Source organism: Apteryx mantelli, chromosome 1, assembly GCF_036417845.1.
Source record: "Apteryx mantelli isolate bAptMan1 chromosome 1, bAptMan1.hap1, whole genome shotgun sequence".
NCBI lineage: Eukaryota > Metazoa > Chordata > Aves > Apterygiformes > Apterygidae > Apteryx > Apteryx mantelli.
Genome location: NC_089978.1, coordinates 26313253 through 26331160, shown reverse-complemented (window position 1 = coordinate 26331160; position 17908 = coordinate 26313253). Strand labels below are relative to the sequence as shown.

At 38.4% G+C, this 17908-nt stretch overlaps 1 protein-coding gene across 1 annotated transcript in view; it reads right to left on the bottom strand.

Annotated features, from left to right (window-relative positions):
- The window catches only part of FRY (FRY microtubule binding protein), a 183894-nt gene extending 170300 nt beyond the window's left edge, over positions 1 to 13594 (bottom strand). Inside the window, exon 1 of the mRNA XM_013962114.2 lies at positions 12897 to 13594. Within this exon, the coding sequence (XP_013817568.1) occupies positions 12897 to 12966 (70 nt within the window). The 5' untranslated portion in view covers positions 12967 to 13594. The remainder of the gene's footprint in view (positions 1 to 12896) is intronic.
- Between the last annotated feature and the right edge of the window lie 4314 nt (positions 13595 to 17908).

Sequence of the window (17908 nt, the reverse complement as noted above, 5' to 3'; positions counted from 1 at the left end):
TCCTTGCCTTAATTCATGTAGTCTAATTTTAGAATTATCACAGATGTCATTAACATGCTATTTACCTTTTTCCAACCCCCTAATGCAGAACTTAAATAAAATAAAGCCTAGTGTCAATCCCTGCATTACCCAACTGCTCAACTCATTCTAATCTGACAACCACCATTAGTAATGATATTTTATTCACAATGCCTTATGCCAGTTTTTAACACATTCCGCATAAAACAGTTATGCTTGAAAGTATACTGAGAGACTCAAATATTCACTAATATCCAAGTACATGCCTTGCTTTCTTCATTCACTAGCCTGAGAATTCACCCAGCTCTGTCTCTTTGTCTGTCTTAGCTCCTAGGACAGCAACTAGCTTTTACTGTTTGCTTATACCCTATCTCTTATGGTGGAGATCAAATGTGTGCGTTAGAAAGTCATCTGCTCCTGCATTAGAAATAACGAATAGAAAAACAAGCTGGTAAGAGTATTGCTTTGTACATCTGCGGGCTTTCCTACTGTTACATTATCTCACTGGAATCAGCCTTTCAGAAATGAAAATGATAAGTAAAGTAATACAATGTGCATGTGATGAATCTGATGCCAAACTGACCAATTGCTGACCCAGTTACCTTAACGGTACATCCTAATCACTTGCTCTTCTCTTCACCTGATAAAATTTAACACTTTCTGTCACCTAACCTAAGTGCTAAAGCAATCGTTCTCCTTACCTGATAAAATTTAACACTTTCTGTCACCCAATCTAAGTGTTAAAGCCAGGTGAGACACATGCTTTGATAGGTGAAATTGCTGCAAGCAGTAGTAGGGTAAAAATCAGGGCTTCTTCACTACCGGCTGCACTCGGGAGGGGATTTTCTGTCTCGCGCCTCCCCATCTCCCAAGCTGTACTCTTATCACGCCACCTCCTGCAATCTGTTTTTTCTCAGAGCTGCGTCTCCCCCGCTTGAGGCTCTCCGTTCCTTGCCCAGTCAAACTGCACCAACTTTGCCTTTCCGCCCCATCTCATCCCAGTCCCATTGATCCACCAGCCTCGGCCACTCTCATTTCACCCTTGCCAGGCTCCCCTTCACCACATCCCCTCTTACCCACTCCTCTCTTGCATTCCCTGGTGCAGTGAGGACCAATTTCCCTGTTCCCGATTCCTCCCCTGTCATAACTCCCCTGCCTTTCTCCTGTCGTTTCTCTGTTCGCTTTTCTGGGCTTCCAACCCAAATTCACCCTCCCCATTGCCCTTGGTTTCTTCTTGCAGTCACCTCACCTGCAGAGCTGTAAGGCTTCTGCCCCTGGTCCCCAGCCGCCTCAAGATTCTCTTCAACAGAATTTTTCACATGACTAAATCCTGTTTTTTTTTGCTCTGTCCCACTCTCAGAGACAGCAGAACCATTTCTGCTGAAAATTCCAAAATTTACCTTCATGGATGTTTAGTTTAGAAGTGTTTTAGCCCAAACTGTTGAGCTCTGAAAAATTATTGTCAATGAAAATAGGATTTTACATAGAAAGCAGGCACAGCAACACGCAAACACACACTCATAAACAAATATTCTCTATTTTTTATCTTTCTCATAAAATTCCAACCTGTCTGTATTAACATTTTTGTTTTAAAAGTTCATTCAAAAAATAATTCTAACCATTCTAGTAATTTTACTTCTCATAGTAGTCTGCAGCTTTGGGTAACACCCTGCTCTACCAGTCCTGTCTCTTACTGCTTGAATACCTGACAGACAAATGAGGAGTAAAAACAATTTACATCTTAAATTTAGTTTTCCCTTTGAAAATATCTCCATCTTCTATTTTAGGATATACATGTTAAATATTTAGTATGGACAAGCTGAGACTTTGCTCAATTTACTACAGACCCCAATGACTTTCATATTTCAAAAGCAAGACTTTCAAACTTTTGATCCCTGGAAAGGCACCGTTCTTGATCAAGCACTCATCCCAGTAAAGAATACATATGTTGCTCTGCCACATTTTCCTTCCTATAAGTAATAGCACAAAAATCAAAATAACCAACTATCTTTGGTTCTGAGAGCACACAGATAAAGGGTGTGGTGAAGTTATTTGTCTCAAAGAAAATGACAAAGCCTTCAAAGAAAAAGAATTATAGCTAAGTAATTTTCATCTGAGGCATTGGTAGCAACAAATATGCACCTGTGGGATTTAAAATAATCCAAGGACATCTCCATTTTAAAATTACTACTTACCACCAATTAAAAATCTCATTACAAATAATAACTAGTTGAACCATGATTCACGATATGTCATTTGGCTACCATCAGTCTGAAGGAAGAGTGGTTCTTGTAATACAGGAACAGAAGACAGGGTTTTATTTCCAGTTCTAACACAGGTTTCATGTGTAACCTTGTGTTTCTCAATTTACTTCTCTGTCTCAATTTGCCCAGCCACAGGAATAAAGAAATAATACTTCCAACTAAGTAATACTTTCATCTTTCATATGCATACTTTCATCTTTCATACGCATGTAATAATGCTGAAAGAATTTAAGTCTGTAAAGCTTCCGGATGGGAAGAGCTGTATGAAAATTATTAAAATATACACCATTGCAAGCAAGATATTTGCAGCAGTTTCCCTGCATTGGCACTAATAATGAATGTCAGTTTGCATTTTATGAATGTCTTTTAAAATATGCAATACTATGATTTTTGTGTGTGTTCTCTACAAAGATGTGACTTGCAACTGAAGCTTGTCTCACAGTTGGGGCATTTATAAAGGCTTTCTCCAGCATGGATTTTCTTATGTCTAAGAAGATGTGAAGCTTACACTGCCATTTTTCCTCCGCTGGACTTCCCCTTTCACTATCTAATAGCCTAATTTTACAAATTCTGTAGAAACTTAGATATCTTTACGATCTTTACCCTTCTCTGAATTTATCTGAATTTGGTCAACAGGTTCAAAAACACAAGGAAACTGAACAAGCTTTACTTCCATAGGAAAGCAAACTAAAAATAATTTCACTTACAAAGGGATGAATTGCAAAACATTAGCAAGATTTCAGGTGATGTCAGGTAGCTACTTTCCACAGAAGTGATATTTCTGTAATCCTCACAGACCAATCCTGAGTTTGAAAATATACAGCCATATATGATTGTGAATATATGCAGAAACCTACTCTACAAACTTCTCAGGGAAGAACTTTGGCTAGAAATCTACACAAATATGCTTCTGACTGAAAAAGCAAATTGATCCTGACATTTTAAGATATTCAGAAATGACAATCAGAAATGCAGTAAGAAAGATAATTGTACACGGTTCTGTTCAACAAAGCTTGCTCAGGGGAATCAATATCAAAACAAACAGATAAACAGATGGACATCCTTTAAAGCTTAATTTACTCCACATACAAGTTGAAACTCTGTCAAAGTTACAGAGACACAGGAGAGGTAGATGGCTAGAGGTTAGGAAAAAACTGTTAGTATAATGATAACCTAATTATAGTAGAATTCCTGCAAAACAATACCTTTGGCAGACTTTCATGTTTAGCTAGGTTGGTTGCTTAAGAATTAAAGGGATATATATGAGTTCTCAAGTCTTTCAAAATAAAATTAAAACCATCAGCAACTTCATAATCATAAATAAAGTCAAGAACAATAACAATCAAGATCTGTTATAGCCTTTCATCAATTCTTGTCTAACACTAATCCATCTAAAATCTCCACAATCCGACAATACACAAATCATGATTTTTGACCTCACTATTGCCTACTGAAAACCACAGTAGCCGCTCTTACTTGTATGCGTTAGTGTTACATTTGATGAGAGCAAATCTCTGAAAGCCTATAATTTAATCAGAAAAAAGACCTTCTAGCACATCTCTCAAAAGAATCCAATTTTTCATGTGTGAAACTCTTCTGCAAAGGCTCTAACCACCGAATTAAGCTCTTTATCAGTGACACATTACAATGGACACCAGTGAGATGTATAACAATCTGCAGTGATCCCACAATATCTACAAAACAACATTCAGATTTCTCTTCAAACTAATGGCCTGAAATGCACACCAAAATCTCCCTTCTGGCATGTGAAAAAGCTGAATATCTCGGTTTGCTCTGTAATATCAATTGCATCAACGACCCTGATATTTGTCCACAAATATCAATACTGTTGGTGCTCCCTGTATGTTGGTGATCTTTGTATTTTGTTGCAGAGGCAGGAAGCAAAAACCACCAGACAGTTCAGTGAAGTCACTGCTACTTGACTGAGAGCAACCTATGAAACCAGTGTTTCTCAGACGTACTTTCATTCAGCCACTTGCCTCAGCAAGCTCTGCTGCCTGGTATAAATAGAAAACCTTTGTCACCCCTCTGTTTCAAATGTGACTATAGCTTGAAATATATAAAAGATCATAAGCATATATGGAATTACCAAACTTCCCAGTAGTTCTTGCTAGAAGGAGAGTCTGTACTTCCAAATTCTGGACTTGCACAAGTTGTACCTCTTCCCTTATCAGAAATGCCGAAGGGTCTCTGGGGCCTGGCAGGCAGAGGCTTGGGAGACCTTGCTGGTGAAGACTGAGGCAAAGAAGGCATTAAGTATCTCAGTCTCATCTGTGCCCACTGTCATTAAATCCCCTGCTGCCATTCAGCAACAGGCCCATATTTTTCTTTTTTCAGCCTTTTACTACTAATGTAGCAACAGAAGCTCTTCTTGTTGCCCTTGATGTCCCTTGTAATTCTCACCTCCAGTTGAGTTTTGGCTTTCCTAACACCATTCCTACATGCCTGGGCAATGTTCCTAAACTCCTCCTTTGTAGGCAATCCCTGCCTCCACCTCCTATATACTGCCTTTTTGCATTGGAGGTCAGCCATAAGGTTCCTGATCAGCAAAGCTAGTCTCCTGATACATCTACTTTTTTTTTTCTCCTGAGTAGTAGGATGATCCATTCTTGTACTTTGATGATGTTGTCCTCAAAGACCTGTCAGCTTCCCTGAGCTCCTTAGCCCTTCAGAGCTGTCTGCCATGGGATCCCACCTGACAGTTTCCTCAGTAAGCTAAAATCTGCTCTCCTAAAGCCCAGGGTCTGTACTCTGCCACCCTCCTTCCTCACTCTCCTCGGGATCTTGAACTCCAACCAGTCCTTCATTGTTAGTGAATAGCAGATCCAGCTGTGCACCACTGGTGGTTGGTCCATCCCGTATCAGAAAGCAGTTCCTGAGGCCCTCGAGAAATCTTCTTGACTGCTTGCATCCCACCCTGCTGTACTTTCACCAGACAGCAGGAGGCTGAAGTTCCCCATGTGAACCAGCATCTGCAATTCAGCAACTTCCTCAAGTTGTTTGAAGAAGGCTTTGCCCACTTCCTCACCCTGCTTGGGTAGCCTGTAATGAATTCCTACCATGATGTCACCCTTCAAGTCCTCTCCTCTGATCCTGACTACAAACTTTCAAGCACACTGTCATCCATCCATCCCAGAGAGGAGACCATACATCTGAGCTGCAAAGAGAGCAACCCCCACTCCTCATCTTCCCTGCCTGTCTTTCCTGAAGAGCTTGTATCCATCCAGTGCAGCACTCCAGTTGTGTGAGCTGTAACACCATACCTGTTATTTCAGTGATCTTTCAGTCTTGTGGCTGCACGCAGAGCTCTAGTTCCTCCTGCTTGTTTTCCAGTCTGCATGAATTTCTGTACATACACTTGAGGAGGTGTTCTTTCATCCTGTTTTACAGATCCTGAGGTCTCTCGTTTCTGTTGCCCTGCACCCTTTGCCTTCCACTCCTGTCCACTGCTGTCTAATTTAACCATGGGTCATAATCTCTCTCCGCTGTCACTCCTAGTTAAAGCTCTCCTCATCAAGTTGGCAAGCCTGTTGGCAGATGTCTTGCCCCACTGTGTCATACTATTTAACATCTTAACATTTCAATTCTTTAAAAATATAAACAGTATGTAAACTTACAATATCTGGGTGATGGAGCTGCTGTGAAGTTTGAACACTATTTACTATTCCTTTTAGCTGAAGCAATAGGGATGGGATGGGATGATGGGATGATTCAGAAGAAAGTATCTTAAAGGAGAAGGGATTTTCTTTCTGTGGACAATTGATTCAAGTATAGTTTAGGTAACTGCAGTGTACGAAAAATCACCAGCTCACAGATAATTCAGCTACTTCTGTGAAATTGTTCTGCAGTCCCAATTTATCACAGAAAGAACAATAGCAACAACTTCACTGCTGACAGTTTGAAGGAGAGAAGAGAGGGATGTGAATGCTGCAGTGGCCCAGAGAAGGAACTACCTCCAACATCTAGAAGCAGGCACAGGTACAGCAGGTCAGTATTAAGAAAGTAAATATATGTTTTACCATACAACTCCACCAATCTAATAGCAGGAATCTGCCAAAACTGCCTCCTGCTCCTACCCACATATCCTTGTCCCCTTCCTTACGCTGACACCAGTATTGACACTTCAAGAAGTTAAACTGGCAGGGAATTAACTCTATGGAGAGTTGGGGTGGGAGAGAAGGGGTGGGAGCATGGGGACAGCAAGAGGCTGGGATGGCATTGCCCTTCCCAGGCTCAGCAAAGTGTTAGATCAATGCAACTGCCCATACTGTAAAGCCTCGTCCTCGCTCTGCCCATCCTGGGTTAAGCTCCCCCAGGAATTCAGTCTCTAGGGCTACCAATTTCAACCCGTCGGGACATTTACTAATCTCTTACAAAACTTTAGGATGAATAAATAAAGATGGACAAACAAATGCAATCAGAATTCTAGACTTTTTCCTACTAACCACAATATAAATACATAAAATACTGTTTAGCATTTAGAATATTAATGCAATGAGTGCATCAAAGGTGACTGAAATACAAAGGAAATGTGTAAATGGCATTTCAGCTTATGCTAATGAAAATATCCTTTATTACTCAACAATGGACATTCTTGTACACTTTACACACATAGAGTAATTTGTATATTATAAATTCCATTCAGATACTACAGCTTATTCAATGGTATTTTATATGCATAGAGTAAAACACCAGAAATGTTAAGTTTTTATCTGGTGCTTCTGTATAATAGATAAAAAACTATATTGCCAAAAAACATATTGCTGGTATTCTGATAAATCAACAATACTCCAACAACACAAATTAATCACTCAAAGTGGATATTGACAGGATAATAGAATACTATTGTTTTTTACCATTAATAGAACTACCAGATCTGTGGAATTCATACCAGTGATTGCCTATGATTTTTAATATTTGTAAACTATTTTATACTTTGAGATTTAGGAATGAAATTTAGCCATAAAAATCAATGAACTAAGATTTCACTTAAACTATTTATAGACATTTACGACAATAATTTAAACTTTCTTAATGCCAAGCAAACTCACTCCGTAAATAAACTAAATTTTGCAACAGAACATTTCTGATTCTCCCATCCTTTTTTCCTCCTAATATGGTAGAAACAATTCTGGAAGGTCCTCAGTAGAACAGCTAACATCAAAATATACAAAAATCCTGCAATGACTTTTAAGAATTCTCAGGTCACCAAAGTCAGAAAACTTCCTTTTTCCCTTACTTCTAAAAAGAACCTTGTCAAAATGTAAAATGGGGAATGCCCAGAATGCAAACAGCCCAAACAGTCTGTTTTAATACCTTTTCCTATAGCTCTATGGACAAGAGGACCGTATCTGAAGACAAATGCAAAGAAAGTTGTACTGGAAGATAGCAGTAACCACCATGAAGCAAGTCACTTTTCTGCAAACAATCACAGACTACTTAAAGCTGACAAATATACTCAGCACCCTAATTTCAGGCTCAATGGACAGAGCAATCAGCTCCCTTTATGCAGCAAGACAGCTTGAATTCACAGCATCCCTTTTCCAAGGCAGAGACACAAGCCAAGACCTGAGCAGAAGCTAACCTCTGTCTGCCTGGCTCCCTAAATGCAAAGGCTGTGGCTATAGCTTAGCCACACCTATAGCTTTCTGTAGGTGTATTAGAGAGCAAAATCCGAAGCAAGCATGAAGAGAAGGTACAAGCCTGGCCTCAGCTCCAGCCGCACTTTCGGAGTCATTTTAAGGCAAGCTCTGGGCGCTGCTGATGGGCTGCAGCCACGCGCCCCTGCCCCAGCAGCAGCTCTGCTCACCTCAGCCAAGATGAGGCCTTTCCTCTTCGGGCTGGTGTGTGGCCACACCAGCTCCTTTCCTCGCCAGGCTGGTGTGAGGCCACATCAACTTCTTCCTCGTCAGGCTGGTGTGCAGCTACATCTGCTCCTTTCTGCATTGGGCTGGTGTGAGGCCACATCAACTTCTTCCTCATGGAGCTGGTGTGCAGTCACACCAGCTCCTTTCCTCACAGGGCTGGTGTGAGGTCACATCAGCTTCTTCCTTGTTGGACTGGTGTGCGGGACTGGTGTGCAGCCACATCAGCTCCTTTCCCCATTGGGCTGGTGTGTGGCCACACCAGCTCCTTTCCTCGTGGGGCTGGTGTGCAGCTAGACCAGCTCCTTTCCTCACCAGGCTGGTGTGCTGTCACACCAGTTTCTCAATTCAGCTCACTTCGGGCTGGCAAGAGCAGCAGTACCAGACCATGAGGGGTGGCAGGGAAGAAGGACATATTCTTCTTATTCACTGAATGTGGAGACTTACGTTTGCTTAAGCAGGCACTGAGAAATGTGAAACAGCTTCTTTCCTTCACAGGTGTCTTGCTACACCCACTAAGCCTGAAAGTAAGGTGCACATAGCATATACAGCTTCAGACAGGCCTAAGTTTGCCTGCAAATATGCAACCTCCCGCCCAAGGCCTGTTGTCATCCTCCTGCACAATAAAATCTTACTAAAACATCAAAATAGCGCACCACAGGCCTTATATATGAGGCAGTTTTTACCCAAAGAAACTGCCCACTGTCCTCCTTTTCTCTTGCTCATGGGTAAAGAACATTGCCCATTGAAAGGGTGAATTTTATTGCAGAATACTTGATTCCTTCATTCATTTCTGCTCCTGCCAGGGTAGAAACAATTGTCCAAGACGATGGCCACTCAGCGCCCCCCAGCAGTGACTGCCCATAAGCCCTCAAGAAGTTTCTCTGACCTGTGACACTGCTGGCAAAATCACTTGTTCGGACACTAGCACTGAGAAGCAAGTGTCATCCTGAAAGATACAGCCCTGAAGATAACTCACTTCTACAAGAAAAAGCAAACAAAAATGTTCACCATGCAACATGTGTCCTCTCATTTTATTAAACAGAAAAGCCACCTTAAAATCTATTTCTAGTAACTGGGAGACAAAGACATGCAGTCTGTAGCAGCCCACATAACAGCTGACCTGCAAGAGCACAAGTGAGCCATCTACCTGTACTGTTTTGATTCTTCTACAAAATCCTTTCCTCCAAGAAAGGAACAATAAACTTCATTGCTGATTAAACTAGAAACTGCAAACACCTGAATTTGCTACAGAATTTGTTACAGTTTATATTGGTGGCACTCTAGCTTCTTGTACCTTAATTTTTTAACTTCTGTTCTTGAGATGACTTTTTTTAAGATGAACATGAAAAATATTATTTCAGAATTAAATTAAGAATAAATTTAAACATCCAAATCATTCAAAAAGTAAAAATAGTCTAGAGAAAGAGCAGATTCAAATTCTCAATGAAATTGATTCATGTTTTATTCTTTTAATTGCAAGTATTTCTTTACAAAATGTGTTTTATGATACTTCAATAACAGAAATAAGGAGAAGGCTGTTAATAGCCCTGCTTGTGGCTGAGTCCTATTTTATTCTTGTCCTCTCATTGATCTTATAGAAACTGAGTATTACTCATCTTTAGTAAGCATAGCCTGTAGGCATTTTAGCAGTATTTTCAAAAAATACATATAAAAGTATGTATTTGAATCGAAAAATATATCTTCAGCCTAGTACTTTTCACACTTGAACCATGTTGAACCAAGCTGGCAGCACATAATGAATGCAATTTATACTGTTGGCTAATGCAGAGCTGATCAAAACTACCTGCATTTAAAAAAAAAAAATCAGAATACAAATAAGTTGAGCTTAAAAAAAAAAAGAAAATTCTTATTTTCTAACTAGAAAATCCCAATTCTTATTCTATCTCCCAACACATTAGAGGAATATTTTCCAGAACTGCATAAGGTGCACAGTATCTTATCAACATGTACAGAGCACAAGTCTGTTTTACAGAGAGCTGCACATAGCAGCATATCAAGGTCTCTCAGTTTGGTGGGATGGTTCAAGGGCCAGACTATGAGTGTACCTTCTTCTACCCCAAGAGCAACAGGAGCACATGCTCACTTAGAATACACCATGGACTGTATGACCCTGATTATAATGGCAACAGGTACCTAAAATGAACCGACTCCTGTGCACATAAATTACTCGGCTTCTTAGCTGGCTGATGAGCATGATAAAGCAGTAGGCACGCTAAGTGAACACCTGTGCAAGTGCTCCGTGATACTGCACTGAAATCCTGCCTGGTATGTCAAGAATGCTACTTTTCAGAAGACTTGAGAGAGCAAAACTGTCCCAAGTGCCATCCCAAATGGAATACCTGAGGACATTTCATGGTATAGAATGGGCAAAGGGTGCACTAGGCAACCTATTAGAAAATGTTAATACTCTGTATAAACTAAAACGCAAGTCAATAGAAAGGACTGGTTCAATTGGGCTATAAAGCCCAGAAAGGACAAACAGAGTTTAAAGCTACTGTTTTAAAGTGACAATTTACAGAAAAATTTATGGATAGAACCTTTACTACTATTACCAATTCAGCAAAATATATACTGTAGCACCTATACTTATATTTCTTTTAAAACAGTATGTTAAAACTCATTCTATTAGGTGAATGGCCCAGCATAATTTACAGCTTACTTCTGCTCCTGAGAATGCAGACACAGCACCTATTCTCTGAAAAACATGTTGGTGTGCATGCATGTGCAGGCTTCGCAGCAGTTTCTCAAGCAAGGGAAGTGTTTTCCTCTGCTCCACCCATCACATAACAGAGCTGAAGAAAGCCCTAGGTCTTTTGAACTCCCAACCATCTTCTTATCAAATTGTTTGTTTTTCAGCTAGAAAGGCTATGTACAGATTTCTGAACACAGCCCTCCAGACTTCAAGCAAAAAAAAAAAAAAAAAAAAAGGCAACAAGTTTAAATCAATCTGGATTAATTTATTGTATTTCCTCTTACTGTTTAAGCCAAATGCAGTGGAAAGCACGTTTATCTGCTAAGAGAAGGTCAGAAATAATGACTCATATATCAATTCCATTTTTCTAAAACAATTCAGATTTTCATTTAAGGACTTTTAATTTCAGGCTAAAAACATCCTTGCTGTTTTAAAATACTTTCCATATACTTTAATGCTATATTTATTTTCAAAATAATTATTATATTTTTATATGCTAGTTTTACTTAGCCTTAAAGTTACAGTAATATATTATGAAAATAACACCAGATCTGATTTGATTTCTGCAGCACAAAAGTGACTTGTTTTTGTTCTGTAATAAACTGTGACTAATTAGTTATAAAATATCTGCTATCACAATACACACTTATGTTTTCATTATTCAATTAACATTAGTCCAAAAGGTAAATAAGTCATGAAATTCTCTTGCAATCCTTGCAATACCACTGATTAGAAATGTAATGGATATGCACAAAATATTTTAGAATTAGGGCAGATCAAGCTATGTTGTTTAGGTAATAGTATTATTCCCTAGTGACTTCACACTTGCGGTAGAAAACCAGATTCAAACAAGCACTACAGTGTTACTGAGGATACAAATGACCTGGAAAAATACAGTTTCTATGGATATCATTTAATGAAGACAAGCCTAGCATGTCACACATTTAATAGAATTATTTTTATTTCTTTGCAGGTATTCAGATATATGCCTACCATTAGGTAGATTTTGCAAAGGTACAAATTTTTATACCATAGCATCTTTAAATACTAGTCTTTCATGCAGAAGCTATTAAACTAGAGATACTGGGATGATCAGAACATTACTGCATACGTAACCAAGTTGGATTTTTCCAGAGACATTGTGTTCTATATTTTTAAAACAGTTAATTATGGAGAGCTAATCCTATTAATATAAGCTTGTATGGAAAAGGAATATACTATTCATGTTTTTTAAATGAAAAAGCAAATTTGTACCAGAATTATCCTATGGTCTTATCTAATCTGAATATATTTGCAAACACCACTTTTATACAGCAACCCATATTATATAATATTGATAAAAATCAGAAGAGTGATTGATTTAGACAGTAAAGAAAATCAGGAACAGCAGTACTGAAAAGACCAAGGAAGACTAAAATGTCATTTGTTTACATTCTGTAAATCCCAGCTTGGATTAGATAAACAGATGGATTCTTTCTAGATGGAAATATTGCACAAGATTCTGAAATTAAGCACGGAGGATGGGAAGTGCAGCTATAAGTAACTGATGTTTTGCTTTTTATCACATTAAAATAATGACTCTCAGACCTGAAGTATAACCATTATATTTTTGCCCTCACTGCACAATTAATAAAAACCGACTTCTGAGCAATGCCACACCCTTATGATTAAGCAGCATTTCAAAAATATTTAGATAAAGCCTGATCAAATAAACATGTAGGCAGGAAATGCTGTTTGGAATGCACTCACTGCAATGTACTGTTATAGAGAGCCAGAAAGCAGCCTAACTTGAGAATTCAATCAAGCAAAATCTAGTACAATCTCATTACAGTCTTTGTAGTTAATGAAACCTATTTAAATCTCTGACATTCTGATTTTTAGAGCAGACGAAAGCAAAAACTATTTGGTCTATATAACACAAGCATACAGAAATACAAGGTTTTATTCTCTAGGTTATCCTAGCTCTTTATCAAGCAATGCGTAATATGAAAAGATTACTCTTCTGCTACTCACTATTGCTCCAGGATTTCAGTAAATATTTGATACTGATTTCAAAGAAGCCTGAATCCTGCTGGCTAGCCATGTCTGCTGCATACAAAGAGGCTTCTATAATTCTGAGCAGCTGAAGTGGCAGGTACTATGTATGTAGATGTGACTGTCACCAGTTAGTGATGTAAACGAGGGGTCAGAGGAGGAAATGAAGTCTCTGCAGATCCACTTCTTCCGTTCATGGTAGGTAAGCGCCTTAAAAAAAAAAGCTCCACAACAACAACAAAACCACACCGTGAGATTTTGTCCTTTGCTCTTCCTTCAGGGCTCGTACTTAATTTTATTTGCCATGTATTTTATTTCCTCCAGCCCTCAATACGTATTTTCATTTATTCCGTTCCACAACCGGGCAAATTTCTCCCGGTTGGTTAAGGCATATGCAGCACCACAGCATTTGTTCCATAGACACAGTTAGAATATCTTCTTGAAGGGTGTCTGAGCTGGCCTTTTAATAATGCGCAGTCTGCCTGTCTGAAGCTTTTTCTCCATTAGAGGCTGACAGACTGAGTGTGTGCACCTCCTCTTGCAAGCAGAGCATCAACTTGAAGCCCCACTACAAACGCCTCTTCTGCAGCTGAAGGAATTTCACACGTACCGGTCTCTTTAGAAAAAAAAACCTCTAATGGATATCCTCTGCATATTCTGGTCAGCTGCTCTCCTTCCGTCCGTTTCCAAGAACAGCACGCTGAACTATACACAACTGCATCATGCTGCGGTAAAGCAAAGCTGCACCCATATATCTGATTGCAGTGACGTTTAAAAAAAAGGCTATCCATCAGCCCTGTTGCAGAAGAGAAGCACTTCCAGAGCAGTAAAAACAAGGCATTTAGACTGACTGTTTCTGCTTTTCATTCACAGCTACAGAGAAGCGTGTTGTCGTTTTTTTCTTTACTTTTTTTTTAACACAGATGAGAGACAGCAAGCTGAATTCATAGTGGCAAATAAAACAGACAGCTCACTGCTTGTGATTCATCTCTCCAGAAGAGCCACAGAAAATTCTGTTTGATGCCATTTTTGTCTTGAATTATGTTTTTTTATAAAAAGAAAGAGGGCAAACTGAATTCATGTAAGAAAATGAGGCAGAAGCAATTCATTTCTTGTTAGCCTGTCTGCATTTGCTACAAAATATTTAATTGCTAGCTACAATTTCCATATTTCTAAGGTTTTATTTCAAATAATCACAGTACTTCACTATGTACATTTTAATGATAATGAAGGAAAGTAAGAAGCATCCGTTTCCCAAATATTTTTTGTCTAATATATTCGTGCTATCATGCTTCTAGACATTATCTTCTGGGAATTATACTACTTCTTTTCTTACTTAGTGGAATAAATTTCCTGCAGCATCTCATAATTACAGTATCTGAGCCAAAATACAGTTTGTTTGCTGTTGATTCTTCTGACAAATTTGTCAACAATGATATTTACACATTATTTTTGGTTTCAGTATGCAGCGTATTTGATCTTTGGATTTAAAAAAGAGGAAGGCAGGGATCACTGAGTTCAAACACATGTGGCTCTCAGTGAAGATATCTAAATGTCTTCTGTAAACATACTTCATCTTGAGGCAAGGTTTTGTGTCCTCATGAATGGAAGGCTGAGGTAGAAAATCACTTCATAAACCTTCTTCCAATTCCTAAACTAAGTTTACTTAAAACCAGTTTACACGCTTTCTTGAACATGAACTATCAGAAAGGTTTTTAGTATTTCAGGTGTGATTTTACCAGATATCAAAAAGATTGTATCAGACATTCCTCTCTGTACTGTTAAATATCACCTTATTTCAACCACTCTGGGCCTTGAGATCATCCAGTTTCTCAGCCTGAGAGCTCCATCACCCCCACCACCATTGACAATTCCTCTTCATTGTATGCCATCACATTTTAACCAGAACACTCAAACTTTTTACCATTGATGTTAAATTTAATACCAAATATGACAAGTCCCAAGACCTAGGATTGATGACTTCCAACCATTCCACTAATTGATTTCTCAGCAGAGACTGCTCCAGTCAGGTTTAGACTTCCTTATTCATTCTTACAATTGCTGTATTAAATCCTATCTTCAAGGATTTAAGTAGTAATTTCCCCTGTGATGCTGCATCAAATGCTTTTCTGAATACCGCATATATATTAATTCTAACACAATCCTACTGTTGAAAATAAAGATATAAGTTTAATTTGCAACTAGCTGTCTTTGCTAAATCCATATCACATTTTATCCTTGTTTGCATTTAAATCCACAACCTTAATTATAGTCTCCCACCAAATTTTGTTTCAAAGTCTTGAGTATGACTGAGGAAAAGTGACCTCTCTGGAGGTATGGATCATTTTTCCCCCTTACGAAACACAAATTCTGTTGTTTATATTTACATGGCAGAATCTTTCTTTTGATAGACTCATCAAAAATGTTATTACCTGATCAGCAATTTCATATACCAGTTCTTTCATTCTCATGAAAGGGAAATCATGTGGTTTTTGCAACATGAACTTGAAGACCTTTGAGTTTTGTTTCCACATCATACTTGATTTTTTTTTGCTATTATCTATCCTGCCTTTGTTCCTCTACATCCTTATGGAAAATAAAGGCAAGACACTCACTCAGTTGATGGCCACATCTTATTCTTAATCTTTCTCTCATCCTCACTGGATACTGGATCCTTTTAAATCTATGTTCTCTTCTAAAAAAATGTACATGACCAAGGACATTTAACTATTTCCTTTCAATTCTGTCACACGTTTTTACTCGGCCGAACTTTTGATAGTGCTCACTTTAATTCTTCACTCTCCAACCTCCAAGACATACCTTTGTTTACTAACAATGCAATCGTTACTCATCCAGTAAAGTCTGTAGTCCAACATAATCTTTTACATGATGCCTCCTGATCTCAAAATTGTGTTAACCAGAGATATAGACTAAAGAACAGTTTTCAGTCCACAGAGCAATGTTTACAGCTCATCAGTCTGCTTAAAAATCCAACTACAATGAAACTACTGTTTCACTACTTTAATAGTCCTTCACAGCAGAGTATTCAGCCCTTTTGTTAAGATCAGATTTATTTTAGAGTTGATATGCCTGCATCATCAATTCTGCTTTAGAAAGCACTACCTAGATGATAATCACCTCAGAATTTAACTTTTCCTCTGATAGCTTCTTTAAAATCAAATGTATAACCAATTAAACCCATATTAATTTCTATCATTAAATAGTCTTAAAATATTTTCAAAAAATTTGAAATGCTGAATTTCATTAAAATATCTGTCAGTCTAAAGTTAGCTCAAAAAGTAGGACATCCTCCAAATAATATCATGTTTTTGATCACATTTTGGAAACTCTGCTATAAAAGGAATACACACTGAAATGGAAGAAACAGCAGCATTCTAATTTAGTGCTCTAAACCTACTTTATGGAAGCTGACATGACTAAAAAGTTTCAAAGTTGCACAGCTTCCACTTTAATTCTTGTTGACTTTCTGATATTTCAGAATTTAATTAGGTATTTCAGCTTGTGAAAGATAGGCTGGCATAAGTATATAAAATCTGTCAAGTGCAAATAAACTTTCTGATGATGGATCTTACAGTCTGATGTATTTACAAATACAGTGAGCATTTTTTATGATACTACTGCATGGGAATTTATGGTAAGTTAATGGTAACATAATATTTTTGCATTTTAACAGAAAGAAGGAATCAAAGATCCAAAATGTAAGCTCTTCATAGATCTACCAAGATGAATCAATCACCTGTTAATTACCATGATAGCAGAAACATTGTTTCCATTATAAACATTTGTACTTAAAGCAAACTCTGCATTCCTGACGTGCAGTCCACCTTCTGTTCTCTCATCTGCTTTCTGAGATCAGCAGTAGCACCTATCCAGGCGCCTTGGGTTACTGGATTATACCCCTCTCTGGCAGAACAAAGACTGTGGAATTTCCACGCCCCAACTTTGGAAAAATGAGGTTAGGAGAACTTGTTCATCAGCATAGTCAGAAGGGTTCTCATGATGAGAGCTCTGTATGAACAGCTATTTTCATTGCAAAACATCTGAAAAATTGACTTCCAAAACTTTGACTCAATAAAAGAAAAACAAAATACATAGCGTTCAAGGCATTCACAGTATCTATCTTGAGGCATCCAATTCAGATGCCTAAGTTGGGAGACGAATCCCTTTAGTATGACTCAGGAGTGGGAGTCCAGCACAGATTGCAATTACCTTCTGAAGCAGCACGCATCTCTTCCCCGTCTACGCAGGATGCTTAGGGTAACTACATCTGTGAGTCAGGCGCTTTATTTCGGTTCTTAATATCTGGCAGTATAAGTACCCATTTTGTTTACATTTCTGGTGACTACTATTTATAATAGTCATACGGGCAATTTAGTCTTGTACATTCTGAGCAATACTTGCAGGAATCCTTAAAGAAGCACACAGAGATATGAATATAGTACAAGCCTTGTATAATTTCCAGGGCTCCTTTTAGTTCGTTTAGGTTGAGAGGAGCCATTTGGTGCTAAGGTTTTTGCAATCTGAACTCTTTGGAATTTGAGGTTAAAGGCAAAGAGTAGCTGAAGCCTCTGAGGGGTGACAACAGTAGCAAAGTCAATATATACTCGATTTTTTATATATGCTCTCTTTCCTAGTGCACATAAACTAGTTGCAGAAACCAGTGAGTAGAACAGTGTGTTCCTTATTTGCTGCTAACAGAATAAGTCTTTTAACTTATGTAGCAGGTGATTACATATTTGACCTCTAAGGATTTTGGTTCAAACCTCATCCATAAACCACAGTGATTGTATTTATGAGTGCACAAGTATCTGCTCATAGTACAAAGCCTCTCTTTAGTCTGCAATGATACATCATTACAACCCAATCTGTTCTAGAGTATGATCCTGCAAGATAAGGAGCACTTCAGCCCTAATCCAGCAAAACACTTAACTTTTTATTTGCTTAGTTTGTGCTTAATACCTTGTTCTGTC